The 24451-nt window shown below is 42.3% G+C and overlaps 1 protein-coding gene across 9 annotated transcripts in view; it reads right to left on the bottom strand.

Moving 5' to 3' along the window:
• Positions 1-24451, bottom strand: part of CCSER2 (coiled-coil serine rich protein 2) — a 492874-nt gene that overhangs the window by 19604 nt on the left and 448819 nt on the right. For 3 of the 9 annotated variants that reach the window (XM_069240583.1, XM_069240584.1, XM_069240581.1), the window contains one exon: positions 17884-17923. The exons of the other annotated variants lie outside the window; for them this stretch is intronic. In XM_069240583.1, the coding sequence (XP_069096684.1) occupies positions 17884-17923 (40 nt within the window). The remainder of the gene's footprint in view (positions 1-17883; positions 17924-24451) is intronic. 9 annotated transcript variants of the gene reach the window in all.

The raw sequence follows: 24451 nt of genomic DNA, 5'->3' as shown, positions 1-24451 counted from the left end.
TCCCGTCCAATCCACCCCACTCAAATCCCGTCCAGTCCAATCCACTGCACCCCAGTCCCGTCCAGTCCAGTCCAATCCACTGCACCCCAGTCCCGTCCAGTCTAGTCCAATCCACTGCACCCCAGTCCCATCCACCGCACCCCAGTCCCGTCCAGTCCAATCCACCGCACCCCAGTCCCGTCTAGTCCAATCCACTGCACCCCAGTCCCGTCCAGTCCAATGCACCCCAGTCCAGACCAGTCCAATGCACCCCAGTCCAGACCAGTCCAATGCACCCCAGTCCAGACCAGACCAGTCCAATCCACTGCACCCCAGTCCCATCTAGTCCAATCCACTGCACCCCACTCCAATCCACCCCACCCCAGTCCAATCCACCCCACCCCAGATCACCCCACTCCAACCAACCCACATCCAATTCAATTTGCTCGACCCCAGTCCAATCCGCCCCACTCAAATCCCGTCCAGTCAAATCCACTGCACCCCAGTCCAATCCACCGCAGCCCAGTCCCGTCCAGTCCAATCCACCGCACCCCACTCCAATCCACCCATCAGCCCACCCCAATCCAACCCACATCCAATTCAATTTGCTCTACCCCAGTTCAGTCCGCCCCACTCAAATCCCGTCCAATCCGCCCCACTCAAATCCCGTCCAGTCAAATCCACTGCACCCCAGTCCAGTCCAATCCACCGCACCCCAGTCCCGTCCAGTCCAATCCACCGCACCCCAGTCCCGTCCAGTCCAATCCACCGCACCCCAGTCCCATCCAGTCCAATCCACCGCACCCCAGTCGCGTCCAGTCCAATGCACCCCAGTCCAGACCAGTCCCGTCCAATGCACCCCAGTACAGACCAGTCCAATGCACCCCAGTACAGACCAGTCCAATCCACCGCACCCCAGTCCAGACCAGTCCAGTCCAATCCACCGCACCCCAGTCCAGTCCAATCCACCGCACCCCAGTCCACACCAGTCCAGTCCAATCCAATCCACCGCACCCCAGTCCAGACCAGTCCAGTCCAGTCCAATCCAATCCAACCCACCTCACCCCAGTCCAGTCCACCGCACCCCAGTCCAGACCAGTCCAGTCCAGTCCAATCCACCGCACCCCAGACCAGTCCAGTCCAATCCACCGCACCCCAGACCAGTCCAATCCACCGCACCCCAGTCCAGACCAGTCCAGTCCAATCCACCGCACCGCAGTCCAATCCAATCCACCGCACCCCAGTCCAGTCCAATCCAATCCACCGCACCCCAGTCCAGACCAGTCCAGTCCAGTCCAATCCAATCCAATCCAATCCACTGCACCCCAGTCCAGACCAGTCCAGTCCAATCCAATCCACCGCACCCCAGTCCAGACCAGTCCAGTCCAGTCCAGTCCAGTCCAATCCACTGCACCCCAGTCCAGTCCAATCCACCGCACCCCAGTCCAGACCAGTCCAGTCCAGTCCAGTGCAATCCAATCCAATCCACTGCACCCCAGTCCAGACCAGTTCAGACCAGTCCAATCTAATCCACTGCACCCCAGTCCAGACCAGTCCAGTCCCGTCCAATCCATCGCCCTCCAGTCCCGTCCAATCCACCGCCCTCCAGTCCCGTCCAATCCACCGCCCTCCAGTCCCGTCCAATCCACCGCCCTCCAAACCACCATACTCTCAACCACCCCACTCCCATCCAATCCACCCCACTTCCATCCACTCTAATCGAACCCACCCCAATTCACCCCACCCCACTCTACTACAATCCACACCCCACTCAATCAAATCCACCCCACCCCAATAGAGGCCACCCAACCCAGGTCTCCCCACTCCAATCCAACCCACATCCAATCCAATCCAACCCTCATCCAATCCAATCCAACCCACATCCAATCCAATTCAACCCACATCCAATCCCCTCTACCCCATCCCAATCCAATCCAATCCCATCTACCCCACCCCAATCTAAATCCCTCTACCCCAATTCAGTCCACTGCAGTCCACGACACCACACACCAGTCCAGTCTAATCCACCGCCCTCCAGTCCAGTCTAAGCCAATGCCCTCCAGTCCAGCCTAAGCCACCGCCCTCCAGTCCAGCCTAAGCCACCGCCCTCCAGTCCAGCCTAAGCCACCGCCCTCCAGTTCAGCCTAAGCCACCGCCCTCCAGTCCAGCCTAAGCCACCGCCCTCCACCCTATTCTTTTACTTTGTTTTTGCAGCACAGGTATAAAATGCAATGGAATTGAGTAAAATAAATGAGCTTCTCCCTTATAATCTGATTAGAGCCCATTAACATGAGAAAGGGCTGTGATTAGAAGGTGAATTTAATAAGCACTTGTTTTGGAATGTGTTTTGTGACTACATCCAAGGCTGAGACATTAGACAAAGATCAAACAATCTTAAAACATGCATATTTGAACCAGGCCTAACTGATTATGTGGTTTATCTAGATCTAGTGATGCTGCTGTGTAGAAAATACATTTGTTTCCCCCATTTTTAATAGCAGCTTATACATGTTTAAGTACCACTACAAAAACAAAATTCAGATAATGTAACCAGTAAAAGTAAGGGTTGTTGTCCTCAAACTGTGGCAATAACCCGCACAATTATGGCCTGGCCCACAGGCAATGAAGCATAAAGACAGCACAGGTACTTACCAAGGAATAAGTTGTCCACAGCAAAGAGCAATAGGGCTTTTTATTATATACCCCTCTGCATCTCTCAAAAACAAAACTAGTTGTGATAGAGGTGCAAGAGCAGCAGTACACGTCATTAAAGGGAGTGGCAAAACTGGTACAATAATGCAAACAGAAAGTGGCTTATCCATCGTTAAATGGATTTGGACCCAGTCAGGGGCAGCGGAAGGAAAAGCATTAGGGCTGTGTTTCCTGAAAGGTGTTGAACCACCAAACCTTCTGATGAAGGGTGGGCAGAAAGGAATTAGATGACCTCCGGCTTGGGTGAAAAGCACTTGTCTCAAGCCACAAGCACTGGGACAGAACACTGACTGAAGAGCAGATGATAATCTGCGGAGGAACTGACTAGCTGCACGCTTTCCACCAACATCGGTCTCAAAGTCTCCGCCCAAAAGAGCAAGATATAGTACTTTGCTGTCTTTCTGGATCATCACAGAAAATACAGAAAATACTCAACCTTCTCAGAAGGATGGCAAGCACAGCACTCTAGCTAAGGTTAAGAGGATGTGTCCAGGGGCCAAGAGTTTTTGAGATGTAAAGACTTATCTGTTTAGTTGGAAGGGAAAGAAAGGGGGGGGGGGAATAGATATTCACCTCCCTCACATTCATCAACCTCAGTGGTAGGGCAATAAGATGGTGTCAGAATCCAAGCCAAAGAGGGTCTCTAACCTGGCTAATATCTGTATTAAAGGAAACCTTTGCTTTCTCCCTTCTCCTAGCCAAAATGATATGTTTGAGGTCCAGAAAGAGTCACAAACATAATAAGCACCTGCAGTGACAAATGCAGCACCATAATGTGGGCAACTGGTGAGGCCTTTGGCAGAGTAGTTGATAGTGTCCACAATCCCTTGATAACTTTGGAATAGTTCCCTAAGGGTAGATCAACATCGAGGCTAGAACCATCAATGAAGGATGGGTCATAGTTCTCAAGGGTGCTGTGGGGACAGGATGTGTACCAGTGGGAGGCGAAGTGGACCTAAAAAGTCCTGAATAAGGGCTGCCACTTGCTTTGGGTCATTATACAGTGACAAAAAAACCTAAGTGCAACTTTTCAAGAATAGACACTGCCTCGAAGGACAATGTTGATGCTGACCTTTCTTTGAAAGAGAAGTGATGACTGGGACAGGAGGGCTCATGGTTTGTGATTTTTTTTAATGGTTCTTATGTTTAATATGGTGAGACGCTACATTTCTGATAAAACACCAATGGAGATATGAGCAAAACCACAATCAATTCTGATTCGGTGACTGCACCTGGCTGTTGGTCTCCTTCTCAATTCCATAGGCTCTTGTGCCCTTGTTTCCACTACAGAGTCCTCCTCACTATGCCTCAACATGTTGGGCTCCTGGGCAGTGACACAGTTGAGAGTTGCTCCTCACTATCAGTTAGCCATACTTGCCTCCATCTGTGCTTTGTAACGCAGTTACCCTCTTCATAAGTGCCTCTTCCTCTGACCAAGTCCAAAATGGCTACAATTTGTTGGATGTGCTGATAACGCCTCATAAGTAGCTGCTTGATTGCTCCTCTAGCAGAGCTCCCCCGTAACATTCATAACGTGTAAAGAGACAACTAGTGTGCTTGCATGCTTTTCTTCCCTTTATTATACAACGTAATGGCTAAAACGCCACAATGGCCAAAAAGGAGTCAAAAGCCGGTACGAAAAGGACAAAACAAGAACCCCAGTTAAAAACAAAACAGAACTAAAAGAAACAATGTACACCATCCTTAAAAAAAACTGACATCTTGCAACTTGCTGACACAACAAAATCAGTACGGACATTATGCAAAAAGATGTGGCAGGTATGAGGTGCGATATAAAACAAACAGACAAGCTATCAGTGGTAGAACGTTTCACCGACCTCTAAGATAAATCCTAGCTACAAGGATGGGCATCTCCATACTACATAAAATATTGATGCTGATGCAACATGATATCCCTGAGCTTGAAGACAGAACATGAGGGGCAACATCAGATTTTTGGCCTTTCCTGAAGGCAGCGAAGGAAAATAAGGCTCATGCAATGCCTTCTTGTAGAACTGGCTCACTCTTAACATCAAAGTCTCCTTTGATACATGTTTTGAACTGTAAAGAGCACATTGCATCCCTACACTAAAAACGTCCATTCTGCCTCAACAGGCCTGCCTAGATCAATTTATCTGTAAACCCCTGCAATACCAACATATGGAACTATTCTTGGGCTTCATTGGGAAGAACAGACTCATCACCTGGGAAGGACACAGGATCACAGTTTCGCAGGACTACTCCAAGACCAACGTCCAAACAAGAAAAGGCTTCCTCTCCCTCAGACACAGACTGAAGAACATGAACATTCCTTTCTCCTTTTTAGGCCTTGCCAAGTTTCATATCACCTACAAAGGGTCAATGCTCATGTTCCTTCCTTTTTGGACAACATTCAGGCGGCAAAGAAGAACACATCGTCTTTCACTACAAGGACGTACCAACATATTTACACTTTTACATCGCAATAAATACCTTGCTTTCTGAATGTGCATTTAATTATTTGGTTGTTCATGTCAGTTCAATAAGGATGCAGCCCGACTTTATCCTAAGCCGCTAACTTGCAATGTTCATTTATTTTCATGTGCCTCCTTCACTGAACACTTTACTAATGTAGAAACCTTCAGGTTGATCTTATGCCATGACTTATTAATGTAATTAATATCTCACTTCTTAAGTGTTAAGCTTTTGTGATACAAACAAAGAAAATGTAATCTACAATTCAGACATGCTGTAATACTTCATTACCTTTCATTAATCTAGATACTTGCCTCCATACCATTCTTTTTTATTTATTTTTAACCATAGGACTATTTCCCATAATGGTTAAAGATGGTGCAGACTGACAATATCAGCAATTTTTAACATTTAATGTTTCACTGTCCAACTCTTACTCCTTCACAGGAAATCTCAATGTTTTAGATATGCCTACGTTAATCCTTCACTGGTTTTTGCCTCAACATTTATTCACCAATAGTTACAATTGTTTGCTAAGTCCTAGAATGGAAAGCTTAATTACTTGTTTTGATGTATGAGATCTGGTTATGTGATAAATATGTCGGAGTTGCTCTAGTTAAACCTGTGCTGTGAAACATATTAGCTTTTACGAGTTTGCAAAGTGGTTAATTTATTTAGATAGAATGTTTTATTGTGGTGCCCAGGAGTTGTTCGGTCTCCTCTTTTGGGTCCCATGATACTCCATTTTCAGGCTGGGTGTAGTGGGTTACGAGGATGGTGAGTTCTGATTATTTGTTTTTCTTTGTTTTTCTTTTGCCTTTCTTTTTACCTTGTTCATTGGTTGCCTCTCTTTCGATACCTTGCTCAAGACCATGCTCGAAATGTACCCCGGAAAGGCAGTTTGGCAGTACCTGGGTTCTGTGCTAGAGACCTGGGGGATCATGGAATTGTCCCCCCAATACCAGAATGGCATTGGTGTGACAATTCCATGATCTTAAACATGTTACATGACCATGTTCGGAGTTACCATTGTGACGCTATACATAGGTAGTGACCTATGTATAGTGCACGCGTGTAATGGTGTCCCCGCACTCACAAAGTCTGGGGAATTTGCCCTGAACGATGTGGGGGCACCTTGGCTAGTGCCAGTAACTTAGCACCCAACCTTCACTAAGTGAAGGTTAGACATATAGGTGACTTATAAGTTACTTATGTGCAGTGAAAAATGGCTGTGAAATAATGTGGGCATTATTTCACTCAGGCTGCAGTGGCAGGCCTGTGTAAGAATTGTCAGAGCTCCCTATGGGTGGCAAAAGAAATACTGCAGCCCATAGGGAACTCCTGGAACCGCAATACCCTGGGTACCTCAGTACCATATACAAGGGAATTATATGGGTGTAACAGTATGCCAATGTGAATTGGTAAATTTAGTCACTAGCCTGTTAGTGACAAATTTGGAAAGCAGAGAGAGCATAACCACTGAGGTTCTGGTTAGCAGAGCCTCAGTGAGACAGGCACCACACAGGGAGCACATATAGGCCACAAACCTATGAGCACTGGGGTCCTGGCTAGCAGGATCCCAGTGACACATAACAAACATGTTTACAACATAGGGTTTTCACTATGAGCACTGGGCCCTGGCTAGCAGGATCCCAGTGAGACAGTGAAAACATCCTGACATATACCCACAAGCAGGCCAAAAGTGGGGGGTAACAAGGCTAGAAAGAGGCTACTTTCCTACACCCCCACAGATAACTTCTCTTTCAAGGCCCCCTGGTTTTTAGAGGCCATAGGTTCACCTGCCCAAAAACACAGAACGCAGTACTTACTGTCAAAACCAAACAAGCGTAAATTACCATATCAGATACAGCCTCTCATCACAATAGAAGGTGGACACCGAACAAACTGTTGAAATTTGGTAAGAATGTTATCTGCTGGACATCTATGCGTCTAACACTGACTAAACAAATATCTGATTGCCGATCTCCTCAACAACTCTCAACTGATAGTGGAGGGTGACTTTAATCTCCCACTTGATCCCACCACAGATCGTAGAGCCAAATTTAGGCCATCCTCAGCCCACAAATTACTTCACAAAATATGCTCCAGCTACTCCCTAGTAGATACCTGGCGTATACAAACTTCCAGACACTAAACTCTACACTAACCCCCCTCCCCACCAATCTCTCGCCAGATTTTACCATATATTAGTATCTAGTAACCTGGTAAGAACGATCTCTTAATTCTCTTTTCAACCTAGGCTGGTCTCAGATCACTCGTCCATTTCAACCTAGATAGTCTAGGCTGCAATCACCCCAAACTGACAAATCCTGGAGACTCAACCCTGAAATATTCCAAGATAGAGCACATATTGAAACTATCCATTCAACCATTAAAAACCGTTTTTCGTGAAAATCCTCCTGACAACTGCTTCAATGCACTGGGATAACTTCAAAGCCTAAAGGGGGTCATAATTGGTATCAGGTCCCACATTAATAAATCTGCTAATGCGCAAATTAAACATTTAGAAGCTGAAATTAAACAATTAATATTTGAACCTTAGTCTCAAAAAGGCACCCTCCTCTTAGATGCCATAAACCAGATAAAATATTAATATAATAAACTACTGAGTACCAGAGCAGGCCAATGGGTGACCAGGTTTAATTCAATAAAACTATGCGCTTACAACACTGCGTGTAAAGTCTTAGCCTGATACTTAAAACACAAACAAAACAGCTCACAAATGACCCCTGTCAGAGGCAAGGAGAGAAAATTACACTTAGATCCCCATAAAATATCACACATCTTTTAAAGATTTGTATCAAACATTATATGATAAAAACAAAGATATTAGATATTAAAATAAAGATATTAATTCCACAGACAGCATGGCACATCTTAACAAATGTAACCGTCCCACATTAAATCCCCCAACGCCGACTACACCTTAATCAGGCCATTACGGAAACTGAATTACAATCAGCTATCAAATCCCTTAAAACGGATAAAGCCCCTGAGCCTGATGGTGTAATTGTCCACTTTTATAAACTGTTCATGGAAAAACTTAGATTACCCCAATGGACCTTCTTCAAAACTATGCCGGGACTGGATGCATTGGAGGGACTACTGCAGAAGTAATAACTCCTCTAATCCTTAAGGAAGGCAAGGATCATACCTATACCAAAAATTATAGGCCAATGTCACACATTTATTTGGATTGCAAACTTTATTCCAAGATCTTAGGTAAACATATTGAAGGAATTCTCCCCTCTCTGATTGTCCCTTAACAAGCGGGCTTCTTCAAAGGTAGACTTTCCAATGATAATAGGCTGTTGGGCCACGTACTACACATTGCCAAAACCAAAAATTCTCGAATAGCAACAATAGCACTCAATGCTGAAAAAGCATTGCACAAAGTAGCAAGCACCTCCTTGAAAGCCACAATATCTTGATTCAATTTAGGTGAGTCATTTATAAAGATGGTAAGGGCCTTATATTCCAATCCTAGTGCTAAAATTAGGACTAATGGGTTATTAACTGGTTCATTCCCACTCAAACAAGGCACCAGACAGGGATGCCCATCTCCAAACCAATTTGTCTTAGAAATTGAACCACTCTTACTATCTTTTAAAGTACTTAACATTTCAATTGGACTAAATGTTAATGGCAAATCATTTAAACAGCGGCTTATGCGGACAACATACTAATAATAACAGAACACACAGATATTGCCGTCCCTAAAATTATGACTAAGATCTAAGAGTAATCCTTGGTATTGGGATATACCCTTAATAAAGTTAAATCTGAGGTACATCACCTTAACATTAGCTGCACCCTGTAGGTTCTCAAATACTCAGAACTCAAGTTTAATGATGATATTATTAAATCAATACGACATAACAAATCCATGATATGAGAAATTTCTAGAAGGCTGGCCACCAAAATATTTGACCTGGTGGGGGAAACTCGAATCCATAAAAATGGTTATCAGTCAGATTTGTCAACTATCTATTAAACATGTCCCCCATCCTCTGTTCTGATGATTTTTTTTTCTCCATAATTTAGACCACCTTCTTAATAAATTAATTTGGAATACTTAAAAAACAAAAACAAAAAAAAAACCTTTGTTTACCTACACATCTAGGAGGTTCTAACCTAGCAGACTTCAGAAAATACCAATTTGCTTTCCTAGCTGTATAACGTGTGAAATGCCTTGACAATACCCCTGGACTTTAAGCCCCCTTAGCTCTCCCTCGAGAAATCACTAGCAGACAACCTATCTGCCATCTCTTAACTATCTCTAAAGAATACCACAGCCTTAAGAACCTGATTTTGAAATATATTAGAAATGTTTTATATCTCAAACTTCATTTCTTGACGATACAATTAGATACTCCTTTTAGGCCTCAATCTGGTTCAAAGATTTTAAGTGTGATCCCTTTAGCTTTGTAGGAAGTTCACGGAGGACAAAGGGAATTTGTGTGATGGGTGACCTTGACTCCAAACAACACTTTCTATCATTCTACAACATCAAAAGTACAATATTCCTCCCTCCAACTTTTATGATTTCCTTAAACTAAAAGCTGCCATCTTCAAATACAAAGCTTTCCCATTTAAGGAAGCTATGCTGTCCAATTTTCTGCCACTTTTTAGGAGACGCAGACACCTGGCCTCTAACATTTATACCAAGCTCAGACCTTTAACCACATCATTATGTAACTATCCAACAGAAATGGTGTGCTGACTTGTACCAAGACACACTACCCAACCTGTCGGACATTGACTAGCCAAAACTTTGGGCCTCCCCATTCACTAAGAAAATAACACCAAATCTTGCCCAGACCAAATTACATATACTTCACACCGATTGACCACACAAGATCTTACGGACAAAAATACCTGCTGGAGTTGTGACTCAGAGAACGTGGATTTTCGACACATGATGTATGAATGTCCCTAATTACACAATTTCTGGACTAAAAATCACAATACCATTGATGACATCTTTCACACTAAATTCCCTAGGACCTTTTTGCTCTCTGTCTGGGGTCCTTTCAGTTCCCCACACACAACTGGACTGCAAAGGGAAGACTTACTCCTACTAGATTAAATATTGACCCATATTATTTCAGTAATATTGGCAACCGTATCCTATATCTTCACGTCTAGCTTTTTAAAAAAAAATGTTTTAATCCCCCCTCTTTACCTCTTCCTTGTCTTATCTTGTGGTTCTCCATCATGCATATAAATATCCTTACTATTGTTTCTCAACTTATGTATTATTTGGATGTAACAATGCTACAATGATACTGCTGACAACATTTTTTAGCCCATGTATGTAATTCCAACCACTTGCTTTGTTTAAAGCAACTGATATCTACATACAGGGTGATGCCGTACATGGCTGTCTTTTTTCATATGCAGGGGAGGGCTCAGAGTCATATTGAGCCGTCAAGTGTTACTGAGAGCTACTCCAAAGAGTTTCCTGATCCGATATAGCAATTTGGGGGAGATTCCAGAGGTGAGAAAACTATCCATGTTCTGACTAACATCGTATATTCAGCATAAACATATTAACATAGCTATTTTGGTACGAGCACATCAACAATAGAATCACATGTAGTGTACTCTCACAAATGGTATAGATTCACCTCTGATGGGACGAGATACTACCAACCCTTAGATGGAGTTGGTGTGCTCAATTGTAACATGCAAATGTTATTTTGGGACAGTTTAGAACTCCTATCACCACAGGCTGATTCATCTGTATCATCCTATACCTTATAAATTGTCATTACCGTACCAAAAAAAAAAAAAAAAAAAAAGAAGCAGCTCCCTTGCAAAGACCTTCTGCTATCATCGTTCTGGAGTAGAATTTTAAATTAGTTAGTGATGATATTTCAGTTTATGCTGCTTACATTTAGTACTGTATTAATTCCGAAAGGTCAACAGAGGGGACTGCTTTTCTTTAGCTTTGGGTTTAAGCAGGTCATTAGTGCACTTCCCCCACCAACTCCAATCATTGTCAGAGATGCACTCTAAGGTTAGTCTGGTATGTATTTTGAGGATTCTAACATTCCATATTTTATTTTTGTTTAAAGGTGTTTAATTGCTTATTAGTCTTAGTATCAACATCTGTCACAGTGGCAATGCTTTCAATGGTCTTCTCCAAGGGAAACTGATCTTTCGTAGATCACCAGGGTCAGTGGTCTGCATGAAAACAAACATTAACTTGATTTCTCACAAATATCAAAAATTTGCCAGAACATCTCTAATTATCATGTATTAATAAAGCTAAAGTACGGTCTAAGGCATGGACTCATTTTCCCTAATCTGTCCAATCGTACTTAAACTAACAAATCACAATAAGAGAGAAAAAAAAAGAGAAGAGTGTGTACCAGATCAATATTTTTCCAGCAAAGCGATATTTTTCGCTGCTCAATTATATGGATTTGGAAAGAAAAATGATTGATGGTGGAGTTTAGAATTTCTCGGGCTCTGCTTGCCTCAGGATGCTGAGGAATTAGAGGCTGTCCACTGTACCTGAACTGGACTAACAGTTGGGGATTTAACTTGTAACAAACGTGCATCAGGAGATTGTTGATTGGATGTACTAGCGGCTAGGAACTTCTGCAATGTTGAACTTATTGATGACACATTCTTCATCAGTTATTTAGTGGTAGATAACTTTACTGTCAACAGATTTGCTGTAGGTGGCTTCATCACAATATGACAAGCAGTTAATGAATTCAGTGCTGCTGGACTAGGTTTTAGTCACCTCAACATCATTGTATAAGCTTATGGTGACTTGAATGCTGGTCTTACTGCTGCTGATGTTAGTGTTCTAGGAGTAGTCACTGGTGGTGTAGTCAAATCTAATGCTTATGACTCAATCACTGGAGACTCTTCACCTTAACACAAGCTGTTTGAATCTTTGTTGCCAGACTAGCAACTGGTATTTTCTATATTAATGGCATACTTGCTCGAAGCCTTATTTGGGAATAGTTACAGCTCTGCTAAAGTAGAAACGTGTGCCTGCAAAACCCCAATATCCGATGGGTTTGGTTCTGACAGATCATTGGATACGGCAAGTATACTGCACTGGACTTAAATAAATAAATAAAATGAAACTAAAAAGTGATGGATGAAATGCCAGAGTTCATTTCCGTCACTGCAAAGTATTAGGTCTGCATTCCAGTCCGTTGTTAGGTGCCCAGTATGGAGCTCAATACAAGAACATACATATGAAAATCAGACTGTTCTTGCATGTCAGACTCTATTCTGCTCCAATAAGAATATCCTACCCCTTTTCTGTCTGTGAGCCAGTGTATAGTGAGGAGGCCAGACTGAGTACGGCCTAAAGATGCGAGTGTAAAGATCATGCCTGCTAGTCGAATTTGACTGAAACTTGGAGATGGGCAAACTGCAGTAATCCTGGCCTGTCATCATCCCTAGATGAGGTGGTTCTAGGCATGCAACATGAATTAAGGGGACAAAGCCTCTGACATTTAGATTTGCTATTTCACTGCTTTGGGGACGGTGTTGATTTCTCTGGGAAAGGCATCGCAGTGGCTGAAGCACTGCAGTAAAGCAAGCAGTTGAGTGCTTGGGTTAGGATGTTCAATATTAAAGATTTTTGTTTTGGAAACTTTAAGAACCAAGTGGTTAGTCTGCTTCCAAATGTAGATTTCTTTGGAGGCATGTTTAATATTGTTGTACTTGCATCTCAAAGTGTCTGTTAGGAAGGTGAACTTGTTTAATCGAGCAGAGGCATGTGCCATCTGCATAGTACAACAGAAATGACTGGGGTTGCAGATCAAATATGAGAGGGTTCTTAGTCAAGAAAGGGACAAACTCTGAAACAATGTAGCATGCAGAGCAGACCAAGAGTTCATACTTATGGGCATGATATACTTGGAAGCAATCAAGCTATTTTAAGACAACCTGGTCTTCAGGATGTGGTAATCAAAGGAGGGAAAAGTAGTTGACAAATCAAGGATTACCACGTCTGATAGAGGATTGCAATCCTTCTCACAGTGGACTGCTTATCAGGATGGACAGATGGGTGAATTTGGAGCTATGTATCAGGGAGAAGCCATATAGAGTTGGACCCAAAACAGTGTTTTTCCCTGAATACTTGAAGCTATGGCTTTTGTGGATGCTGACACCATTGGCACTGTTCTGCCCTTTGGAATTTCTTTCTCTCTTTTTGGACAGATAGGTCGGTTTACTCATTTTCCTCCTATTGCCATTCTAGCTAATTCTAATACATGTTTGCATGACTTTTTCACCCTCCAACATAACCTTGGGAATTTCCGAAGTTCTACCCTGCCATCTTTTTGATTTACTCTTGGCTGACACCAGCCGAGGATACTGAATAATCCTGGCAGACATCTCAACTACATGGTGAGAAACTCTTCATCTCCCATCTTTTGGAAACAATTTTACTTTTCAATTACCATATTGGTCTTGAAGGCTGACTTTGAAATTCCTTACAGGATTAATTATTTTACCACCATAATTGCACATGGTTGTGGACCAGCACTGCTATCAACTTTCATTCCGAGACCATCCTTGGTCACATATTGGTAACTATAAATATCCCCCTGTTTCTAGCTTTACTGATATAACCCTTGTTAGAACTTTTTAGCCATTTCCCTCCTATTTTCAGGTGACAGTATTCACATAAACTGGAAGTCACAATTTCTGAATTTTGGAGATGGCCCTCTTGTAGTAGAACCCTCTAAATAATCACATTAATACACTAGCCCCATTTCTCTCCTTGCAGATTGTGCTATACACAGACACATCAGTGAGCATATAATATTTTATACTTTTTCTGACATGGCCATTCAATCTACAAAGATAATACACCTTTCAATATAACCCAATTCCATTCCAGAAATACTGATCTGCAACTTTTACTGTCCTGATAATGCCCCTTAAATTTTAATGGGTCGAAATGCCATTGATGTCATTTTGGCAAATGCACTGTGCTAATGAATCACTGAGTTTGCTGTATTTAAAGGACTGCTTCGTTCTGAAAAGACAAAGAGCAACAAAAAATATCGATGTACCATTTCCTTAATTGTATCATACACAGACTTTTTTGCACTCCTTTTCTTCACTGTGAGATCATTTGCACACTCATTATGAACACTTATGTTCATGACACATAAATTCTATCATGGCCTATGCCATTTTTATTAAAACACTTAAGTAAAAAAACATACATGCAGCAATAATTGCCTCACACACTACGTAGGCTGGTGTAGTATAAGCAGTAGTGAGATCAAAGATGAAAAAGACTTAACAGGTGGCGGGATCTCTTGAAACGTTAAATGGTATTTGAGAGGGTAACGGGTTCATATCTACTGTCTCACTAAACATGAATAGCTGCATGTCACAACTACATTTACTATGCTCTCCAATATTTGTGGTACCTTCAAATCAGCCTAGTGAATGTAATGTTGTAACAGATGTTATCTGAAGCTTCTTTAAATAAACGAATTTATATTTTCTTAAAACAAAATTTCTGGAATTTTCTCTTGCATTTTATCAATTTGAGAAGGAAAATTCATAAGAAACTGATTTTAGAACTTTCTTTGATTATTTGCAGTAATATTTAAACTGAACACAAACTGTCTTGTAGTAAAGTAATGTAGGTGACAGTAGTACAAGTGCAATGTTTGAAGGTGGCTTTTCATAAAAGAGAAGTCTCTGGAATGCTGGCCTAAATCTTGTCATTAAGTCATACGGGCAGGTCAGGCTTAGTAGATCACTGAAGAGGATCAATTCAGGAGCGGTACCTGCATATCTCTAGAAAAGGAGGCATTTAAACAATCGAACCAGGAGGACCAATGGACTAACTTTTTGAAGGCTCAAATTTAATGGAAAGTGGGCGATCTTACAATTTCCTTGTCTGATTAGGAAAGAATGGACGGAACACTTAGTGCTTTTGTGGATTACAACATGATGGGAGGGAACCACTATCCTAGTCAGTAACCCAAAAAGTGCTGAAACAGAAGGTATCAAAAATATGACTGCTGCTATGGTAGCCTTTTCAGTGTAAAACACTATTTGGAAGTTAGCAGCACAGTCATTTTCTAGATCACCGCCATTTCAATATGCCTTCTTTGCTTATTGAGCTTAATGTCCCTGTAAACAGCACTTTTTTTTTTTTTACAGTAACCCTGCATACAATCACAGCGTTTTTAGATTTTTTTTTTTAATTTCAATAGATTGTTTCTTTGTGAAATATTTAGTTTGTTGTCAAAAAATGTGGTCTTCTGCAGGGATGCATTTTTCACTATGCAGATCGATTTGTCTAAAAAAAGAACACTATGACATCATTAACAACTGAGGTAGAACATACGCTGGAGCTCATTAGTCTCCGATACATGTGCCCTTAAAATTTCAAGACTTTCTCTGCGCCCCAAGATTACAAGGAAAATTTGCAGACAGGCAGAGAAGGCTTATGGAAAAGAAGGTGAGGATTAAAAACTAAGGCCCTCATTACAACCTTGGCGGGCGGGCGGACCGCCGAGCGGCTGCAATCCCACCGGCCACATTACGACATCCCTGCTGGGCCTTCGGGCAGAAAGAGTTTACGCCCCGCGAGGATGTCGGCCGTAACATTGGAGCAGGCTCCTAATGGAGCTGGCAGTGTTGCGCCCGTGCGACGGGTGCAGCTGCACCCGTCGTGCATTTCACTTAAGTGATAGGCAGGGTGGGGCTGTGCCTGGGGGCCCATGCACTGCCCATGCCAGGTGCAGGGGCAGTGCAGGGACCCCCAGGGGCCTCGCGACTCCCCTTCCTGCCAGCCTTTCCATGGCGGTCTCTACCACCATGGACAGGCTGGCGGGAAGGGGAGTCGTAATCCTCTGGGCATCGCTGCCCTGGTGGATTAAAACCGCAGGGACAACCATGGCAGGAAACCGCCGGACCCAGCGGTGTGACCGCGGCAGCAGATTGTACCGCCAGCCTGTTGGCGGTACAATCGTCAAAAACAGCCCTGGTGGTCTTTGACCACCAGGGTTGTAATGAGGCCCTATGTGCCACAGCGATACCACAGTAGTGTAGTGTAAGAAGAATGCAGTAAGGTACTTTACTGCAGGAATTGTGTAGTGGGTTGCAGAAGGTGCCTTTACGACTTAGAAGCTGTGAATGGTCCACCTAACGACTTGTTTAAAAGCAGTGATAAGTGCAAAGAACACTGCACAAAATCAACTGCACCAAGAAACCGATGATTTTCAATAACTAAAGTAATGGAGAATTTCTTGCAATGGAATTACTTGTCCATACCATACTGCTCCAGATTCTGGCTACCAATGAGATCACCCTTTTCCTGTAAACACAAACTCAAATGTCCTGTGTGATTTTTTATTTATTTCAGTGGTTTTCAATAAAAATAAACAAAAGGCTAGAAACTAACTTTTGCATGGATACCAAATATTTAACATTGTCAATTACCCGCGCCAGGCGCTAGACTGAGCAATTCACTGTTCACTAGCTCAAATTAAGTCTTCATGTGAATGCCCCATTAATGATTTAGGTGTCATATCTTTCTTTTCTAATTGCAGCCATCCCAAAAATACCAAGAGAAGCAAGCATGAATCCTAGAGACACTTCACAGCTATCTCAGAGGCCAGACTGTTTTGCTTCCACAATTACCCCACTTGTGACACAGGTAGGCAAGTTATACTGTTATAGCCATATATAAAATGGTAGCATGGAATAAGCACAAACGTTTGGGTGCTCTGAGGTTGTCACTCAACAAAACACTATCAACCATATTTGAAAATCTCTCAAAACTGAGGTTATGGGGTTACCTACTGTAGTGTAGTGAAAAGGAGCAACAGTCTGAAGTATGAAATCCATTCAGCTTACATAAAACATATCACTTCAGGCAGTCTTTGTCCAGCACTATTTGAAACAGATAGCAAAAAACAATTCTCTAGCATGTGTCATAGGGCAGCCAAGTACTATTGCAACTAACACCGGCCACACTCTAAAGATTAGCATTTATTGTAGGTGGACTGTATGCAACAAGAATGCAGCTTACTTTGACATTGGTTAGTTTAGAGAGCAGAAGTAAATACACCAACATATTCAGCCAATTCCACTGTGTGCATTGAGTGCAATATTCCCTTTCTGGAGGAGACGAAGGACCTCAAGAAGTTTAGTAACGCTCGACAAAACCACAAGAATTTGAGAAAGTAAATGTGAGGAAAGCACAGAATTAATGAAATGCTCAAAGGAGAGGTGACAAATGAATCAAATAAACCAAGGTCTATGAAACTGAAACCAAATCTCACTCCCCTACTTAGTTTGGGGGGAATTAATTACACGGAGAGATACAGGTGAGAATTATAAACCATGTTTGTAGGCAGTACCAATAACATTCTTGGGATCAAAGATAATGCACAAAGATGTTTAGACTATGTCCTTAGGGACCCATAATTCTATCTCTTTCAGTATCATTCCAGCAGTGTCTCTCTGATCATATTATGGCACAAAAGGCAAAATTCTAAGACAGAATCGAAAATTCAAGCTTGAATAACTTGCTGAAAAAGGTAATGAGCTCAACTTAACACAAAGACGTAGCTAGAATTTCAAAGTGTATAGGAAGCATGACGGAACTGCATGCAAATTGTTTAACATACATGCATCATGCAGGGAGTACAGCACAGCCGTGTTGTGGGAGTAGGTAGGGAGAAATCTGAAATTGTACTGTACCACGCTTTATCACAGAAGTAATGGACTAACTCCTCAACTCCTTGCCAATGGCATAATGAGAGAGCAGAGACAGAAAAAGACAAGCAACATGGCATCAGAGCAACACACAAAAATGAGCATGTAACGGCTGAACATTGATTAATCTAATAAATTTGATTGTCATGCAAGACACATTTTAACGTATTTGTTGAGAAACTCAGGATTAACCAGGAGTCACAACAATTAAAAACAAACTACAGTTCTTTTTCACCACCCCAAAAACACAAAAATATGCATCTGCAATTAAGTGATTAAATCCAAATAATGTCCAAACACTAACCTTACTTGCCAACAACCACTGAATTGTCTCCATTCAAAGGACTTTTGTGTTCATGAATATAAAACAATTGTGAATTGTAACAACTGTGCCGAAGAGCTACAAAAGTATAAAATATAAGTTACTCATTTTTAACAATGGAATTGCAGGATTGCTAACTTCAATTTAATCACAACTGAAATGTCTGAAAATCTTCCGCAGATATTTAATCACTGTCAATCCATCAAAAGACCAACCTGGGGTGGTTATAACCATTTTTTGTATGAATGGGTTTTCATGAGGTGGTGCCCAAATTCTGATGCCAACGTACAAAAACACTGATAAGACAAGCAATTTTTCTTCCACTGCTTGAGATGTTAAAAGTAACTTTTTGCACGTGTGAGAAATTATCCAATCTAAGAGAGGCACTATGCAAAGAAAAAACTCTTAATAGAGTTGTTTGATGATGAGCTTTCAAACCTCAGCATGTTATGTTAAAAATATTTATAAAGCACAACAACAATATGCTTTTTGAAAAAAGGAGACAAAAAGGGAGGAAGAGTTAAGTGACTGTAGAGCCAGTGTTTTAATGGCTTTCCTAAACTTTGCTGATCGGGGATCTAAGCGAGTAGCAGTAGGGGAAGAGTTCTACAGTTTTTCTGCCACTAAAGGGAAAGGTTTGTCTCCACAAATTAGCTTTTTATCACAATGTACTAGCAGCAGGGGCTGGTAAGATGAATGAAGATTGATTTAGTTGGTATACTGAGAATTTGGAGAGTGAAAAAAGGGACTGAGTTGATACAGAAACATGTACACTTGTAAGAGTTTTAAAAGCTACTCTAGCCCGAATAGGCAAGAGGTCTTACAATTGGTGTTTAACTATTCAATCTGAAGACACCAGAGATAAGACAGAAAATTGCATTCTGAACATTGCAGAAAACAGTTTTTCAGGGGCTACCGAATTATTAGTGTTGTCTACTAAGGCCAAGATTGAATCAAGGCATTAATGACTGGTATGTGCCAACTTTTGTCAAAGTATGGAAAAATATTTTTTAGGAGTTTTAATTGGTCAAAACGAAGGCCCGATACTTTGGAAACCTGAGTCTCTAGTGAGAGACTGATGTCAAAACAGATTCTCAAAGTACATAGTCTTGGCAGAAGAGGGGAGGGTTGTGTTAATTCAGGCCATTATATATCGTAAGCCACGAAGTAGGTATTAAAGGTTTAAGGCAAGACCCTCAAGTCTTCTATGCTTTCAAATGAAAGAAATTTGTAGACATTCACCAGTGTGTAAAGTTAAGAATTAGGACTGTCTCTTTCTGGCTAGTTTTGAGGCAGCGCCATCTTTTTTTAGTTGGACAGAGCATATATCCTTTGAAAGTTGGTTGCCTACATCAGGCTGTAGTAGAGCTTCCAGGGGTCAAAAGTAAAGATTGAAAAAAATAATGTGGATGGAACTGATCCCTGCATAACAGCACAATTCAGTTCCTTTGGTGTATACCAAAAAGGTGATAAAGCAGTGATTTGCTGTTAATTCCAAAAGGTGTTATGCACTTGATGACCTATCCACTCTGGCTTGATTCAACTTGGGTTTTCTCCAAGATGGAGTGATCTATACAATCAAAATCAGTGTGATGTTATCAAATGTATCCGTGTGCACAGTACAGTTTGTGTAAGCCCAACGAACCTGCCATCCAAAAAGGACTGACATGTCCACCCCAAATCAGGTATCCCAAGTCAGGAGATGGTCGGGGAGGCTACGGGAACATTTGGTGAGAAGCCCAAGACTGTCAAATGCCTCATCTTCTAAGAGCCCCTTTTTGCTGATCTAAGTCTACAAGTCTAGTAATCTGCTTACAGTGAGATGAATCCCATTTAAAAGTATCAGCTGGTTGACCAAAAGACATGATTTCTTTGGTTATTTTTTCTTTCTGTCTAATATACTCTCCCTGGGTCTACCCTACGTAGTATGTCGTTTTAGAAAAAGCTATAAATACGTTTTTTTAAAAGCTCAATCTTAAGGAAATGAATGCATAAAGGATAGGCCAATCAATGTCAATGGCATGTTAACAAGGATGTTGCAAGGGCTTTCGTGCCTTCTAAGCAGGGAACCTTTTTTTCCCCATCACAATAGGCAATCTGGTTTAAGGTCTACAACTATACTGCTTCAAAGACCTGATTTAAAGATAGTTTCCCCTTTTCTGTTACATACAATTACTGTTTGCAATACCCTTCTGACAGTATTAGTATTATGCACACACTACCTATGGATAGTTTTTTTTCAATCACTTTGTGGACGTTCCAGCAGGCTGATACAAAAGGAACAGTCTAGATCTTAAATTTCTTAAGTGCAGCATGACAGGAGGCTTGGAGGAAGAACTAATCACTATCTGAGATATCTACGTTGATGAGCTGCTTAGAAAAAGGACCCACAGCCCAGCTGCCTGGAGGAATAAGTAGCAATATGGGAAGGACTGAACAACAATATCAATATGACGAGATTCTTGCCTGCAGCAGACTTCTGCCTATCCATTAAATAGTTTGTAGGCTATTCTCTGAATAGGTAACTATCTTGGGGGGCACTGTCATGAGTGGAAAATCCCATCTGGAAGAGGTTAGTGGGGGGTAAACAAATGTATCACTACTGTTGTTCCAAACTACTGCAGCATGGGAGTACCCAACAACTTCAAAAGTTTCACCAAAGTGACACTCTTCATGGACTGATCAATCCATTGCACCAGAGTGCAAGTACTGTCACAGCTCAGGAATTTTGCAATCTTGCATCAACTCTGGTTTCCGACTGAACTCCCATATAATCTTCCACACTGTACTGCCTTTGGATTCCTGTCTTTTGAGTGGGCTCTTCAGTCTTGTTTGGATGGCAGGCTCATTGGGCCTCCACAACTGCTCCATTGGCTGCATATAGAAGAGTCCATCCCCCAAAGCGATTCTAAGCAGGAGCATGGCAACAGGCACAGTGCCAGTACTGCAGGACAGAGCTCTTCTCTTACACTGACAAAGGGCAACCAGACAAAATCCTTGAGTGGCCTGTGCCCTGATCTGGCGGAACAAGCGGAAAGCTTGCAGGCAGAAGCTAACATGGCATGGCCCATACAGGAGAGAGACTTGTGAGCAGCTACATAAATGACAAGCAGTGCTATCACGACAGTAATAGATAGGCACCTGGGCCGTGCTAGTTCAAAAGGGATTGCCACAGAAGGTAAAAGGCTCAATCTTAAGAAGAGCATTTTACTGTACTACCAGTCCTAGAGTTTACTAGGGCAGCTTACTGAATAAGCACTAAGTGACTTTGGGAGGTAGGACTGGTTTTGAGAGAGATAGGAGGGTTCCTGTAACCTATTAGATTTGACAAACTATTGTTATCCACAGCCTTAATTGCTCCAAGTAACTTTTGTGAGTCCTCAACTTGGTTCATTATATGTATAGTAGTTTGCTGTAACTAGAAGAAAGAGTTACTTCTTTTTGGTGGATACTGGATCTTCCTTAAGATTCGTCATTTTAGATCTCCTCCAGGCATCTGACTGGAGCCAGAAAAAGCTCACCTGCGCCAACAAAGACGCCATAGCTTTGGCTTGATTATGGCATCTCTTCTGACAGGACATCTTTGGACAGGTAAAGAACCTCAAGATGTCAGGTCTCATCCTTTTTTCCACACACCTATAGACAGAAACAAGACAGATGAAACTGTCAGGAAAGCAGAGCAGAACATCTAAATCTGAAACTTATTACCAAACAAGACTACTCCTTAGAAAATGGAGATGGGTGGATCGATGAGGAATCTGCAAAGACATCAGTATATCGAGCTGAACGATGGTTACCAGTGGTAAGCAATTTATTCTTCTGATGGTTACTTCTACCTGCAGATTCCTCACCTTGAAAAAAATACCCAAGTGGTGCTTCCAAGGACGTGGGTCTGAGGGACTGTTCAAACTACTAAGTCTTGCAACCCAGATCTAGCAAAATGGCCATCCTTGCAGACTTGAGGCAGTAATGCCTGATGGAGGTGTGAAATGAAGCCTATATCACAGCACAACTGATGTTCAGAACAGGAACACATTTGGACAATTCCAAAGAAGCGTCAATGCACATGTGGAACACTCCCAGATGCTCTCATGGGACTCCTTCATGGCAACGGTGCAGAAGTTATTGATGCAGAGGACAATCTAACAGCAGAGTGCCAATTTACGTATCAACATTATGATCCTGGAAGCGGTGTAGCCAAGTAAGCGCTGACTACCGATGACAATGTAAAAGACTGGCCAAGATGGAGTGGAGAACCCACCATCGGAAGAAAGCAAGCCCTTATCCTAAGTATAAGCTTACCAAGGAAGAATGACATAAAAAAAGAGGAGGCACCCAAAGGCTTGTAACTCGCTGGTATGACAAGCCGAGGTGATGGCAATTGCAAACATTGTTGTATTAGGCTTCTTAAGGTACAACTGTACATGAGCAGAAATGGTGAATCCATCATAAATGAGAGCATCAGATTCAGGTCTCAACCAGGCATAACAAAAGATAAAGGAGGGTACAAGTAAGACAGACCCTTCAGAAATACATCATATCAGGCGACTTAAACAAAAAAGGCTGATGTAGCAAACAAACAAAAGCATATAGGGCTTACAAATAACTTTTACTACGGGAAAAGCAAATTGTTGAGAGTCCAAAGAAAGCGCATGGTGCACCACAACAGACAAATGCAGCTTCAGGCAGTCTACCACTTTCCTGGTACACTAGACAAAAATGAACCCGCCAAGCAAAATATACTGATTGCTTCTCTCAATCTATAGGCATGAAGGTGGAGAGACTGGAGGTTTTGGTGTAGAGCCTGCTCCTTTCTGAGAGAGAAGGAGCATCTTGAGTGGAAGAGGAGGGCTCAGAGGGTGTAGTATTTCTGAATGCAACCCCCTTCTTGGCTAGTTCAGTGTGATTAGGGTTGTATGTGTAACATCCAGGCACAGCTTCCTCAGGAAACACAGATCATAGCAATGGGTGGAAACGCACAGCGGACCGTGTCTCCTAGAGACCCTCACAATGGATGTGGAGGGTGCAGAACACAGGGCACTGAGAGCTTTTCAAAAGTGTCAAAGATGTCTGCCAGAGGAGAGACCCAGAAGTGCCAAGAAGTAATAGACCATCTCCCACTTGAAAGTGATGCCAATTAAGGTCATTTTTCCGCTTACTCAGGGAGCTGGAACCAGACGACTGACTGTCTAACACAAATTCAATTGTGTTGTCTGTTATGATGTAAACCAACTGACCATAGATGTCTTGAGGGCCAGACATGTCTTAAAGTTCATGCAGATTTATATGGAGTTTCTGCTTCATAATCTATCAGTGGTCACCTATGCTCATGTTTCAAAATGACAACCCCAAACCAAGGGAGGGAATATTAGCTACCACAGTGGCTACCAATGGAGGAGGATAAAAGGATCTTTTGCAAGTTAGTTGTTCCAGTCCCCACCCACATTTCAGCTCCAGAGCTACCTTCTCGAACATCTGCATGGTTTATTTCAAGTCTCAGCAGTGCTACAGAAGCAACCATGCAGAGCTTGCCTTTGTGCCACAGAGCACTTGGAACAAGAAGTAAATAAAAGGCAAGCAGCCAAGGAATGTATGGGGCCGAAGAGTTCTCATGAAACATTGGGATCATACCCTAAATGTCCCAGATTCTCTAAGAAGGATAGGATGCTTTGAGGGTGACAGTGTCCAGCTCTGCCCTAGTGAAGAAAAGCAATTGAACGAGCTGCAGGTTAAATTTTGGATAGTTGATGGACAAGTCCAAACTGAAGAGATGGTTTTAAATGGTCCAACACCAACTGCTGGGAATTCACCTTTAGCAGCTGGTCCTTGAGGTACAGGAATTTAAGCCTCCCTCAGCGGTTGAAATGCATAAAGAGAAGTATGAGAACTGTTACCCTGACCACACACTGGGGCGTGATTAGGGAGTATGTGGGCAAAGTACGATGCACAACTAAAAAGAACATTTTTTTTTTTAACTATATTGTTGGACTTGAACCTTTTAGCCTGAGACAACTCAAGGTTGTCATTAACAGTGCATGAACAGTTATTCTTCACCAAAAAGAAAGGGAACGTTTTGATGAAAATAAAAAAGTTTGGGAACATTGTAGCTTTATATCCCACTCACTACAACCACTGGAACTCCTGACTAGTTGAGAAGCACCATGACTTCTGATGTCAGGTCAGATAGCAACTGCAAATCCAGTAGTAAGTGAAATCCACTACAAAGCACAG

This window comes from Pleurodeles waltl, chromosome 6, assembly GCF_031143425.1.
Source record: "Pleurodeles waltl isolate 20211129_DDA chromosome 6, aPleWal1.hap1.20221129, whole genome shotgun sequence".
NCBI classification, from domain to species: domain Eukaryota; kingdom Metazoa; phylum Chordata; class Amphibia; order Caudata; family Salamandridae; genus Pleurodeles; species Pleurodeles waltl.
Note: the sequence above shows the minus strand (reverse complement) of the source record. Positions and strands in the feature narration are given on the sequence as shown.